The sequence below is a fragment of the Simochromis diagramma genome, unplaced genomic scaffold, assembly GCF_900408965.1.
Source record: "Simochromis diagramma unplaced genomic scaffold, fSimDia1.1 OVJJ01000026.1, whole genome shotgun sequence".
Lineage (NCBI taxonomy): Eukaryota > Metazoa > Chordata > Actinopteri > Cichliformes > Cichlidae > Simochromis > Simochromis diagramma.
In genome coordinates this window covers 2,393,621-2,405,706 of record NW_024386985.1, presented here as the reverse complement: position 1 = coordinate 2,405,706, position 12,086 = coordinate 2,393,621, and the positions used below count along the sequence as shown (strand labels likewise).

Genomic DNA, 12,086 nt, shown 5'->3' with positions numbered 1-12,086 from the left:
GAGATTACATGTGACACCCAGCACATACAGTCAAAATGGCCACTGTCATGGTGAGCCCTGTTGTCTCTGTCACGATCTCTGTGGATGACATTTGTTGGTTTTCCAACTTTATGTGCATGCAGTCCTAAATCTGTGAGTGCATCACATAAAGCTATAAATTATATTCCATGATGTCTCTGCTTGCTCTGTGGTCACTGTGACCCTGACCTGAATAAAATGTTTGCTACTTTGTACCAGTTACGCAACACAGCTTGTATATGGGCCATTAATGTCCTGGAAAATAATTATCTGCTGCAAGAACAGTATGTTTTCCAAAAAGCTCTCCTAGGTTTGTTTCGAAAGAGCAGGGTGTTTTAAACCTTCAGCACCACCACTATCACCACCACAACACCAAAAAATAAAGTGGTGATTGGTGTATTTGATAAAAACTACATGATGTAATAATTCTCATTCTTGAGAATTAGAATTGCTTTTAATGGTCCAAAGCAGCTTTAGTGGACACTTGTGTCGGTGGGACTTGAATCCCTTATTTTTTGTGGAACACCTTAAAAATCTCTTTGGATTGAGGGTGTTATCCTAATAAAAGTTATGTTTAAAAGAATGCAGATGGGATCTCAGCTGTATGCAAAAAAGAGCAATCACTATCCCAGCTGCAATTTATAAACAAAACATGCTGAATGTGTTTGAATGCGTCCACAATTAAATGCAGCAGGCTTACTAATGTTCATCAGAGTATATGTCCCAAGATCCCTTTATAATCTTACCCTACAACTTGTTCAAAGAGCCATAAAATGCATCTGTTGAAAGGGACATTGTTTAGAAGACTGAACATGTTTCACTGCACTAGTGGAAAATTACATAAAATTATGTCCCACCGACCGGAGCCCATCTGAGGGAAAAACAGCCTGCCAAATAATGTGATGAGTAATAACTAGAACATGGACCAGAGTGTGTTTTCGCCGATTTCGAGAGCAGATTCGAGGCTGTAAACCCAATTCTGCCCCCCCCCCCTTTTTTTTTTTATCTTGAAATCAGCAACTCATGTGATCAGTAAGTGAGACTCCCAAACCACATCAAGTTTGCTACAACCACAAGAGGCCCGGTATCTTTCAGTGCAGCGTGAGCATTCATCACTGCCTTTATTCTTGTCTGCACTCAGCATCTGCAGTTCCAGCACAAATAGCCTTCGTAGATTCATATTGTGAAGTCTGTTAGGCAATGCCAAAATGTAAGGTGAATTAAGGGTGATTTGGACAGTTGTGTAAGCGTTCATGTCATTTTTAAAAAATTAGCCCAGAACGAATGTGACATGATTCACGTCTATGTAATGGAGACTATTTTTGTTGTATTTACAGGTATAAATAACCTCAATTAGTACCAAATATCCTTGAAAGAGCCTAAAAGTTAACAGATCCATACCAACTACTCTCTAAAAATTAAAGTGAATGTTCCAGTCCTGTCATTTTCAGTTTTCCCAAACAATCTCTCCTTTTTAAAGTGAGGTCTTCAAACCAAGCAACAGAATGGATAAGAAAGGTCATATGAGTGACTTTGAATGTGGCATTGTTGCTGGTGCCAGATGGGCTAGTCTGAGTATTTCTGAAACTGCTGATGTGTTGGGATTTTCCTGCATAACCATCTGTAGAGTTTAAGAAAAAAAGAAAATGTTCTGAAAAAGAAAAAAATACCTAGTGATTGGCATTTATTTTGGACAAAAATGCTTTGTTTATGTCTGAGGTCAGAGGAAACTTGTCAGATTGCTTCAAGGAAAGGAAGGCAAGGGTAAGTCAAATAACCACTCTCTATATACAAGGGTATGAAGAAGAGCATCTCTGAACACACTCTGTTGAACCTTGAAGCTGATGGACAAGAGGAACAGAAGACCACGGCCAGGTGCCAGACCTGTTGGCTGAGGAAACAAGAAGCAGAGGCTAAAGTTCACTTAGGCTCACCAAAGTTAGACGAGGAGATTGAAAAAACATTGCCTGGACTGATGAGTCTTAATTCTGCTGTGGGTGGGGTCAGGGGCTGTTTTTTCCACAGAACTGCCCTAATGAATTATGGCATAGATTCATCAAGATGCTGGAAACATTCCTCAGAGATGCTGGTCCATACTAACACAATATTACCAAACACTTGCAGCAGATTTGTTCCATTCAACCACATCCCAAAGGTGCTCTACCGTATAGAGATTTGATGTCATTGGATTACAATGAACTCTTCTTCATATTCAAGAAATCATTTAGCGATTATTTGAGCTTGTTTTTAACCATCAAAACTTCAAAACCTTAAGTTTTCTTCCAAACACACACACAAAGGCAATTGTGTGAATAAAGATTAACTTGCTCACTCACATAATCAAAATAATAAAAAAAAAGACAATAATTTGGCATCAAATCATCCCCAAAGCCATGTAAATTATATTCAGATTAATTGTGCTGATGCACCTTAATGGTAGCAGATGTTCACACACTACTGTAGGAGGTGCTTGTCGAAAAGTCTGGAAACACATGGGATATTAGATCATATCCTGTCACTCCTTTTTGGCATGCTGTTCTTCCACTTTTTAATTTATTTTCAGATGACTAATCTGTCTGTCTCCCAAATGAAAGCTATCTGAGAGCACACCGCTGTAAACAGATTGGATTTTCATAGCTATTTTAGCCGCTCTTATCAGCAGTCTGCACTACACTGGTTTACAAATCAGCGTGCCCTGGAGAACAAGACTGATTGAGCAAGTGCATCCAAGATTTTTTTTTTACACACTGAATGTATAATCACTGCTTTACAGTTTAAGTTTGTTTAGTTGTTGTCAAATCCAGACACAAATTTACCAGAAGTTAACAAAGCACAAAGTTATTACATTTAAACTGAAATGGCATGCTGTGAGGAGAAAACGAGGGAAACATGGGGAAAAAATATGAGAAAAAAGGAAAGAATTTGTGTTTTTGGCTCCCTGTCAGGTCAGAGCTGTCTCTCTTACTCACTCCTTTCCTTTTTCACTCTCGCCTGGCTGTCTTTCCCTTAACTTTCCCTCTCCCACTCCCACTTCGCTCTCACATCTGGAGGGTATCTGGAGTGGCTGTGTGACTCCAAGCCTACTATGGGACAGCCTGTGTTTGAACTGGAAGTCAGACTTCAGTGCGTTTCAGCTAACATTGTTCGGAAGGGGTAAAGTAAAGCAGGAGACCATCATTTTACTTTGTAGACTTTACTGCCGCATGTTTTATGGGTGGCTGTTGCATTTATATGAGCTTAGACTGAGCTTTGAGTGTCATTCATCCATGCATGACCATTCTGGTATCTGCATTTTAGATAATCTGCATAGTCAAACTACTTTACAGCCTCTCCTCTGCTGAGAACGAGCTAAACAGCATGAAAACAAAATAATGACATTTTAAATGCATAGTATCTAAAGGCTGTTCTCACTTCAAGTCTCTAAATAATAAGGTACAATAGTGTTGTCAACTTCTCGATTGCTTTAAACTCCTCTTTAACCCCTGGATGCTCTGATGTTTTGATTCGGGCTGTTGTCGACATCGTACAAAGTGCATTTTGCTGTGGGTGTGTGCATGCTGTACTGTGAGTTTTCTGCGTGTGTGCGCTGCTGTTCCTCTGATAGATACTGTGGAGTGACGAGCAGAAAGAGCTCCTCTGATAAATGGCTTTTATACCTGTACCTTGAGAGTTGCCTTGAGTGGAGTATCTCTGCCAGCATTAGAGGAGATGATTAGAAGGATAATTTTCCCTGGCTTTATCAAAGCACAAGTGTCATGTAAGCAGTGCTGACCTATAGCGATTAGACCACACGATGTGTTTTTTGTTTGAGGTTTTTTTTGTTGCATTTTTGGGGGTTCTTCTGAAAAACTATTTGAAATGAAACAAGATCAAGCTGTCATGGGTGATAAATGTTCTTTTCCCAACTAGACCGTGCAGTTGGTGAAGATTGAAGTTTCAGACACAGAGTTGTCTCTCTTTTCTTGTTGACCTGGTGCGTACATGACACAGTTTCATTTGTTTTAGACAGAATGGTGCGTCAGGATTCAGTGTTAGTGGATTGAAAGGGTTGTGGAAGGATGCATTTTATATTAATGCTAGCCATGAAATTGCTTTAAAAATATAATGGATTGTGATGCACTGTTAAATGATTCCTTTCTTTTTTGTTTCTTGCAGTATTTAACAGCCTACTTGTATCTAAATGTCAAAAATATATTTTTTATCTGAAAGGGTTGTTTGGTTTTTGAATAATCATTCAACACAATAAGTTTGGATTAAAGTATAGACTGTATATAAAAGATGGACATGTGTTAGGACAGTTCCATTATGAAGCCTCAAGTTGACTGTGTTTATTGTTGCCATCTTAGCCTTTTGACATAAAACATCATGACACATGGGGATTATCTAACTGCTGTGCTTAGTGTCTTTTTGGTCTTTCATGGCGATTGTAATTTACAACATTAACCCTTTAGAGCCGATCGGAGCGGGAACGCTCTGTTTTGCGTAACTATTTTTAAATCCCAGTAGCACTGCAACCACGTAAGCTAGCGCAAAATTTTTTTTTGCATATGAAACCGGAGGAGTTGTACTTACATCTTATGCCATCAGCTTGTCCTAGGTCACGGTTTCCTTCCACATAAAGCTTTGCAAAAACTGCATAAAAAGCGCTTGCAGGAACAAAAACATAATATTCCAGAAACACGCTTTACCGATCCGATCAGCTGTTCATAACACTTCCTACGTTGGAATAGACGTCAGCGCGAACTTTTGCATTTCCGCCATTACCTGCCCGAAACCGGAAGTGACGTCATTTTCGCGGAAATGTAGTCTTTTTTGCCATCAGGGCCTCAGGGCCTATACTGCTCTTTTTAAAAGTTATCTTTGACTTTAGGACTTTCTGTGTCATTTCTGGGATGCTTAGGACTCATATTGCACTGCTGGAAATAACTTGACATTGTACTCAATAAGACTTGAAGCTATGAATTTAGAGATAAAAAAGTGTTTACTGAGGTTACATGTGAGCATGTGGGCTACTTTCTGATAGATCTCTGTAAAACTGAATGTTTTTCTAAATTACAGAAGTCAGTCCCTGTTGGCCACTGGAAAGGAAGCATGTATAATGTACTCCCACTCTAGCTTAACTTTTAGTTAAGTTATATAGCTCAGTTTGGCCTGTTGATGGAAATGTTGTCTCAAGACTCCAATGCCTAAATCCAGAGGTGTGGTCTAATAGTCAGTTTTGCTTAGAAAGTTTACCAGTCACTCGAAGTAATAGTTTTCTGTATGACTTTATCAGTCTCTCTCACACCATCCAATTCTGGCACTCTCTTCTTTACGATGTTGCTTCAGTTCATTTATGTAGAGTTAAGGTCCCACCATAACATGTTAGTCAGGTTGAGGTCAGGACTTCTGGGTCACTGCAACACCTCAATTCTTCTCTTTTTTAGCCATGTTGTAGATTTGCTGTGCTCAGGCTCATTGTGCTTGCACGAGCCTTATCTAGAATTGACTCTAGATTACTTCGGCATGCAGAGGAGTTCATTGATGACTCAATGACCACAAGATGCCAAGGCCCCGCGGGTATAAAACAAGTCTAAATCTTCACCCCTCCATTACTGTGCCTGATAGTTGGTATGTGTTTGTGCAGATTTGTTGTGTTTGGTGGTTGCCAAATGTGGCACTGTGCGTTATGACTAAACATGTCCACTATGGTCTCATTTGTCCAAAGGACATTGTTCTTGAAGTCTTGTGGTTTGCTCAGATGTAGCTTTGCAAACCTAAATCATTTTACCCTGTTCTTTTTAGAGTGCAGAGTTTTTCTCCTCTCCTCTCTTCATTGCATACATTATTGACTCCTTCTGCAGAGAACACATTTAACAATAATGCCATCCCATAATTCATACTGATTCACCATCTGACTGTTTACAAAAATGATCAACAAAACTGACAAAGTGACACATCTCATGTAAACGTTTATTATAAGTGCATTTTACTCTTCGTACCATAGCATGATATGTTTTGAATGTTCAGCTGTTAAACCCAAAGCTGAACATCATGTTGCTGTAATAAAATCAGCTTCTTATTGATGTGTAGATTTTTTCTTTGTACATTCCTTCATCTTGAAAATACCAACCTTTGTAATGAAGTTATAATTCTTGTTTATATGCATGAAAAAACAACAGTAGTATGCAGTTAAAAACATTGGGATGATGTAAGACCCACATCTGGACACTACAGGTTCAGTCAGTGCAGTCTGATTATCTGTCTTATATGTTTCAAATGAAGTGGTTATACTTTGCCAGGTATAACAACAATAATAATATGCTTGTATAGAAAGAAATGTGTATGAAAATTTGTTTTTACCCAGAAACAAAGGAAAATCACCAGCATAACTTTGTATTGTCAATTAGTTGTGTTAATTGATCTTTCATTAACTCAAATATAGTACACATTTTTAGCCAGGAACCTGATTTTAGCCATAGATTTCTGTCAGATAAGGTATCACAGACAGGTAGTGTCAGGGGAGAGCCAGTCATGCTAAAAACCCTGCTTTCCTATGCAGATCTTTTAGCTAAAAAGTGCAGAGTTGAAAACCCCAGTATGTTTTCAGAGGATGACACGAGGAGAAAGTCACACAAAGACAGAAATAACAAAGTCCACAATGACCATAAAGCAGAAATCCAAAGGCTTACTGATGAATTCAGACCAAACAGGGAATATGCTAGATAAGCAGATGCACTGTCAAAGGACGAAGGGAAGATGGGACTATTACCACACGCAGTGCTGAGTAGGGAAGTGGAGACAGGTTAGGAGCAAGACAGAGCTCAACATAATCAAGACAATCAACAGGCAGAACTAAACCCCAAAACAAGATTAAAATAGTTAAACAGAAGAAAACAGGAAAGGAACGACAATCATAATTAAAAATCAGAGATGCTGAAACATGGATGAAAAACATCAGAGCTGAACACATAAAGACAAGACAGAAGGAGGAAGTTTAACAAAAAAAAGCTAAATTGTCATTATTATTATTATTATTATTATTACTAATATTATTGAATAAAATAAAAGATCTTGCTTTCAGGTGAGACACATAATACAAGGACTAAAGAGTGCTTGCAGATAAATACATATAACCTTTTAAATGAAATCAGAGGGCACAGTTTCATAGTGTTAGCGTTGCATCTTGTTTCATTTATAAGAAACAAAGTATTTAAATCCAGTTTTTGTAAGGTCAGTGTGAGCAGTATAGCTAATATTAAAATAGTATGTGACCTCACGTGATACATACAATCAAGACTCTTCAAAATGGATCTTGAAGTATTCTTTTTTTTGTTTTGAATCATCAAACAAATAAATAATATAACTATAATCAAGTGCAGACATAACTCAGAACTCAATAATTAGAAAACAGTAACTAGAACTAAAAACAAGGTTTTAGAATCATAATGAAATTAAGCTGAAATTAAAATTATAATAAACAAGGATCCCAAAACACCAAAGCAACTCAAAACCCCTGGAACCAGACCAGGGACCATGACAGAAATACAATGTGCAAATTGATGAACTGAGGCCAGCATTTGAAAGCAACAGTGATGAATCGCATTATGTGCACCAATGTCTTGTACATGTGTGAAAAACGACAGATAAACTTAGAATACGTCAGCATTGCACAATGATTTGGGATTGATTGAAGAATCTCTTACACAATTCACCACAGACTGACCTTGCTTCTTAATTAGCCCAAGTAATTTTCCAGAACATATTTCCAACTTTGGAAGACAGATGATCTGACAAGTGCAGACACGCTTGGAAATTTTTACTATTTAGCTGCTGGCACCATGGCCGAGGAAAGAATCTAATAAACTAAGGAAAATTAGGTCAGATTGCAAGTTGTCCTGGATGGAAATCTCTAAAGCAAGCTAACACAATGACCATTCCAGGTGGCTAATTGAATTGTTTACTTTAGGTCAGACCTGAAAAGCATTCAACCAGATTAACTTCACAGAAAAAAGAAGAAAAAAATGTCTCTTTTAATTTCCCTATATCTTAGCATAAAGCACAGAGCCACAATTTTACCCTTTGAGAACTTGTTCTTAAAAAGAATAACATTTATCATTCTTAAATAACTGATCAAAAGTCCTTCTACAATGTGCTTCACAGGCACATTGTAGAATGACTCGCTGCTTGACAAACGCACACACTCTACAAATTCCATATCTCTGGTTTGTAAAGTAGAGTTTTTGTCCCACATTTTTGCTCTAAACCCAGTCTGAAGCTTTTGATGAGCGACAGTTATTGTAGGTCATCCAGAGGGGAACGTGGACTTCTTAACCAAATTTCATGGTAATCAGTGCAAAGGTTTGAAGAACACAAAGTCATTGGGATTCATCCTCTGTAAAACACAAGTATCTCCACAACTTTTTAAAAACAATGCATTCCTTAATTATGAAGATATATTATTCTGGATCAAACCTACGAGGCAGAAGGAATTTTGCAAATTTTTCCAGATCACAATAATAACTAAACCTTGCTGTAAACTTCATGTTTGTAGCTGTACTAATTAGTGTCCTGTGAGAGCCTGTTGGCCAGTGAAGTCACAGCTACAGGCTTGATTTAGATCACAAGTGTTGAACTCCAGGCCTCGAGGGCCGGTGTCCTGCAGGTTTTAGATGTGTCCTTGATCCAACACAGCTGATTTAAATGGCTAAATGACCTCCTCAACATGTCTTGAAGTTCTCCAGAGGCCTGGTAATGAACTAATCATTTGATTCAGGTGTGTTGACCCAGGGTGAGATCTAAAACTTGCAGGACACCGGCCCTCGAGGCCTGGAGTTCGACACCCCTGATTTAGGTAATACAATAGAAAGATAGTTCGTGCAGTGAGTATTGTTTTCAAAATGACTGCCCTCTCCAAACTGTTTCTGACTTCCCAGCTGGTTCTGTTTACTAGTCAGCACGTCTAATTAGAAAATAGCTGACTTAAAGATAGACATTCGTTAAAATCCTACCCGAGCTAAAAAGGTTACGAACCAGAGTTTTCTACTAAACTTAAGTAGAAGTCTCTGCAGAATATGAGATGGCTTTCCACAACCATTACATGTGTTTGTGTTAGGGTTAAGCCAACATAAGCCAACCACACTAGTGGTGGAAATCCCACTGATTGAGAAACAGCCATGTTCTGCTCTGCAGAGATGCTTTTCTGCTTGCTTTAACAAACTGTGCACACAGATTCCCAATATTCTTTTTATGCATTTCAGCAGCCCCTGTGTGCTGCAACAGAGGCTGCAAACAGCTGCGCAATTATACAGCTGTTTTACACACTGAACGTACTTCTTACTTTTAATTGTATTTTGGTGTTAAAATCTACAGTCCCCTTTCAGCTTATGTATCATATATAGTCATCACACCTTCTTGAAGCAGGGCTCTTTTTCTTATCTTTTAGTCATTCACTTAGGATCAGTCAGGTTGCCAGTTGTCTCTCACCAGGAAGAATTGTCAAGAGGTGTTCAATACAGGAAACATACAGTAAGAAAGCAATTTCTTTTCTCTTCAGCTGTTGATATCTTTTTCCAGAGCTTTGAAATAATGCAGTCAAAACGAAACCAGAGAATGTGTGATGATGGCAGAGATTTAACTCTCACAGTGTAGTTTATTTAGTGACCTGGAATAGACCACAAAACAATCTGCTACTTGAAAAAATAAGTTTGAATCTATGAATTCACAAATTGTTTCTCTGCTGGACTGGATGGTAAATTTGCAGGTATAGATTTATAGATTTGCTGGCCTGTTGTTTTCTTTCCTCACAATATAACAACTGCTTCTTTGTAGTGGTGTCAAGAATCTGATTACCTCACCCTAAAAACTCAAAGTCGATTCATGGAGTGCATGTGAGCAGGCCAGTTTCTCAGATCAAGATGATGATCATGGTGGTGCATGGTGTTTATGAATGCAGATATATTTAAACTGTTTTCAGACAACAGCCAGTGGTTTTTGACATCATATTTTGGCAGTTGCACTCCACTTTTTGCTCTCCACACAGACTGTTTACCTGCATGCAACCAATTTCTGCTCAAACCTGACTGGTCAATGAACTGCGATTACAACTGGGTCACACGTGGAAAAAGGAAAGTTTTCTGTTAAAAAACCTTCCTTACATCATCTGTTGATAGAGCTTAAAGACATGCTCTCATCCTAAGTCTAGTTATGTTGGAGGTTTCTTCTTGTTGAAATAGAGGTTTTCCTCCCAACTGTTACAAGGGCTGCTCAACTTCAACTTTAGTATTTATTTTAATTTTTGTCATTATATAAGTAAATGTTTTTTTTAATATAAATTATATAAATAAATTCTATCCAATTAAATTGAAAATGGAAATAGAAAATACAGCTTTATTGCTGACAGAAGTTAAAGGCCCTGTCTCGTTATGATTATCTGTGTCAGCTGTGTTCCCCGTGTGTTCCCATGTCCCTCGTTAATCCTCTGTGTATTTATGTCCCCGTCTCCCTCATGACTGTGTGTTTCCTCGTCAGTCAGTTCCTTTTGAATCTCCCAGTTTAGGTTCATACTGACAGGACACTGTCACAGTAAAACAGGAAGTACACAGAGGTGCAGACAGGAGGGGAGGAGAGAACACGGGGAGAGCAGAGACATAACAGGCTGGGGAAAACATGAAATAAAACACGAGGAGGAGGAACGAGGCGTGGGGACTCACAGATACGTGGAGGGGGACAAAGGGGGTACAAGCACGAGGGGAAATCTAGTAAACTAAAGTGAACAAAGAACAATAAAGAACAAAATACATGGCATGGCACATCTAGCTGAATTAAGACGGTATTTTTATTGTAACCATGTTTGACTGTTTTAATAGCCAAAGACTGTAGCGTGTGAGGTCCTGTTTCCAGGAAAAAAATACTCACTGACCTGATGTTTATAACTTTACTATCCATGTTCTTGTGCAACAGGAGAGATGGCCTTTCTCAAGCATTCCATCCTGCACGCCCTGAGTGTGCTGCTCTTGGCCTGGGTGTTGGTGCAATGCCAGGCCTCTGTTGAACCAGAGGAAGAGGAGGAGGAGGAAGAGCCAACAGAGGTGACGAAATCTGAGCCGGAAATCTGTCCGCAGGATTGCAGCTGTACAGCAGAGAGGGTAGTGGACTGCCCCGGAGTCAACCTCATCGAGTTCCCTGCTAAGCTCTCGGAACAAACCCGCCAGCTCTCTCTACAGGTCTTTCATGTACTCCCATAAATACCAACACAAAACCAAAGTTTGGAATCCTGCATTTACAATCTGTGTTGTGTTTTCTGATGCTAGAACAACAAGATCGAGGAGATAACGGTCGAGCATATTTCCCATCTGCATCAGCTTGAGACTCTTAATCTTCAGAATAACTGGCTCACCTCAGATGGTAAACACTGTCACACAATCTAAACACTCAGCGGGAACCTGCTGTTCAAAGTGGGAACAGCTTACAAGACATGTTTTTGAGGTTGTTTTCTGAGGCCCTGTCGAATTCCTTTTGTTTTTTGTGTTTTTCATTCTCAGATGTCGATCTGTGTTGACCCATTTTGTAGAAATTAGAGCTTTTGCCTGTCTGCAATTTTTGATTAGTGGTTAGTCTGGCCTTGGTTTTAGTATCTATAATTTGACTAACTATTTATGGTACCAAAATACCTTCAAAATAAACCTGAATGCAGCAGAGGAAATGCAGTTGTTTTGTTCATTTCCTCTAACAACTGGTCCTCGCGGCTGAAAGGCACATTCATGAAATGAATAACAATTAATGGGAACATAAGAATCAGTTTTCCTTTGATCGAAAAGTCTTAGCCTTGATCTAGAACAAGTTTTGCAAAGTTGGAAAAGCTTACTGTCTTATAGGGACCATAAAGCTGGTTTTAGACTGTCATGTCAAGGTTCTGGTGCACAGTAAGATGGTGTGCTAAGTTATCGGCTAATGCTAGCAAGCTGGATTTATAAACTGTTCAGGTGTATTGGACACACATTTGCTACTTATTGCTAAGTAAGCAACTAATAAAATACAGTAACTTTACTTACCAAACATGAAGCACAAACTTCTTGTACTGGCTGTAC

The 12,086-nt window shown here is 38.8% G+C and overlaps 1 protein-coding gene across 1 annotated transcript in view; it reads left to right on the top strand.

The window, feature by feature from the left end:
- Window positions 1-2,993: 2,993 nt before the first annotated feature.
- The window catches only part of podn (podocan), a 31,067-nt gene continuing 21,974 nt past the window's right edge, over window positions 2,994-12,086 (top strand). Inside the window, exons 1-3 of the mRNA XM_040040500.1 lie at window positions 2,994-3,141; window positions 10,960-11,222; window positions 11,310-11,403. Coding sequence (XP_039896434.1) covers window positions 10,965-11,222; window positions 11,310-11,403 — 352 coding nt within the window. The 5' untranslated portion in view covers window positions 2,994-3,141; window positions 10,960-10,964. The remainder of the gene's footprint in view (window positions 3,142-10,959; window positions 11,223-11,309; window positions 11,404-12,086) is intronic.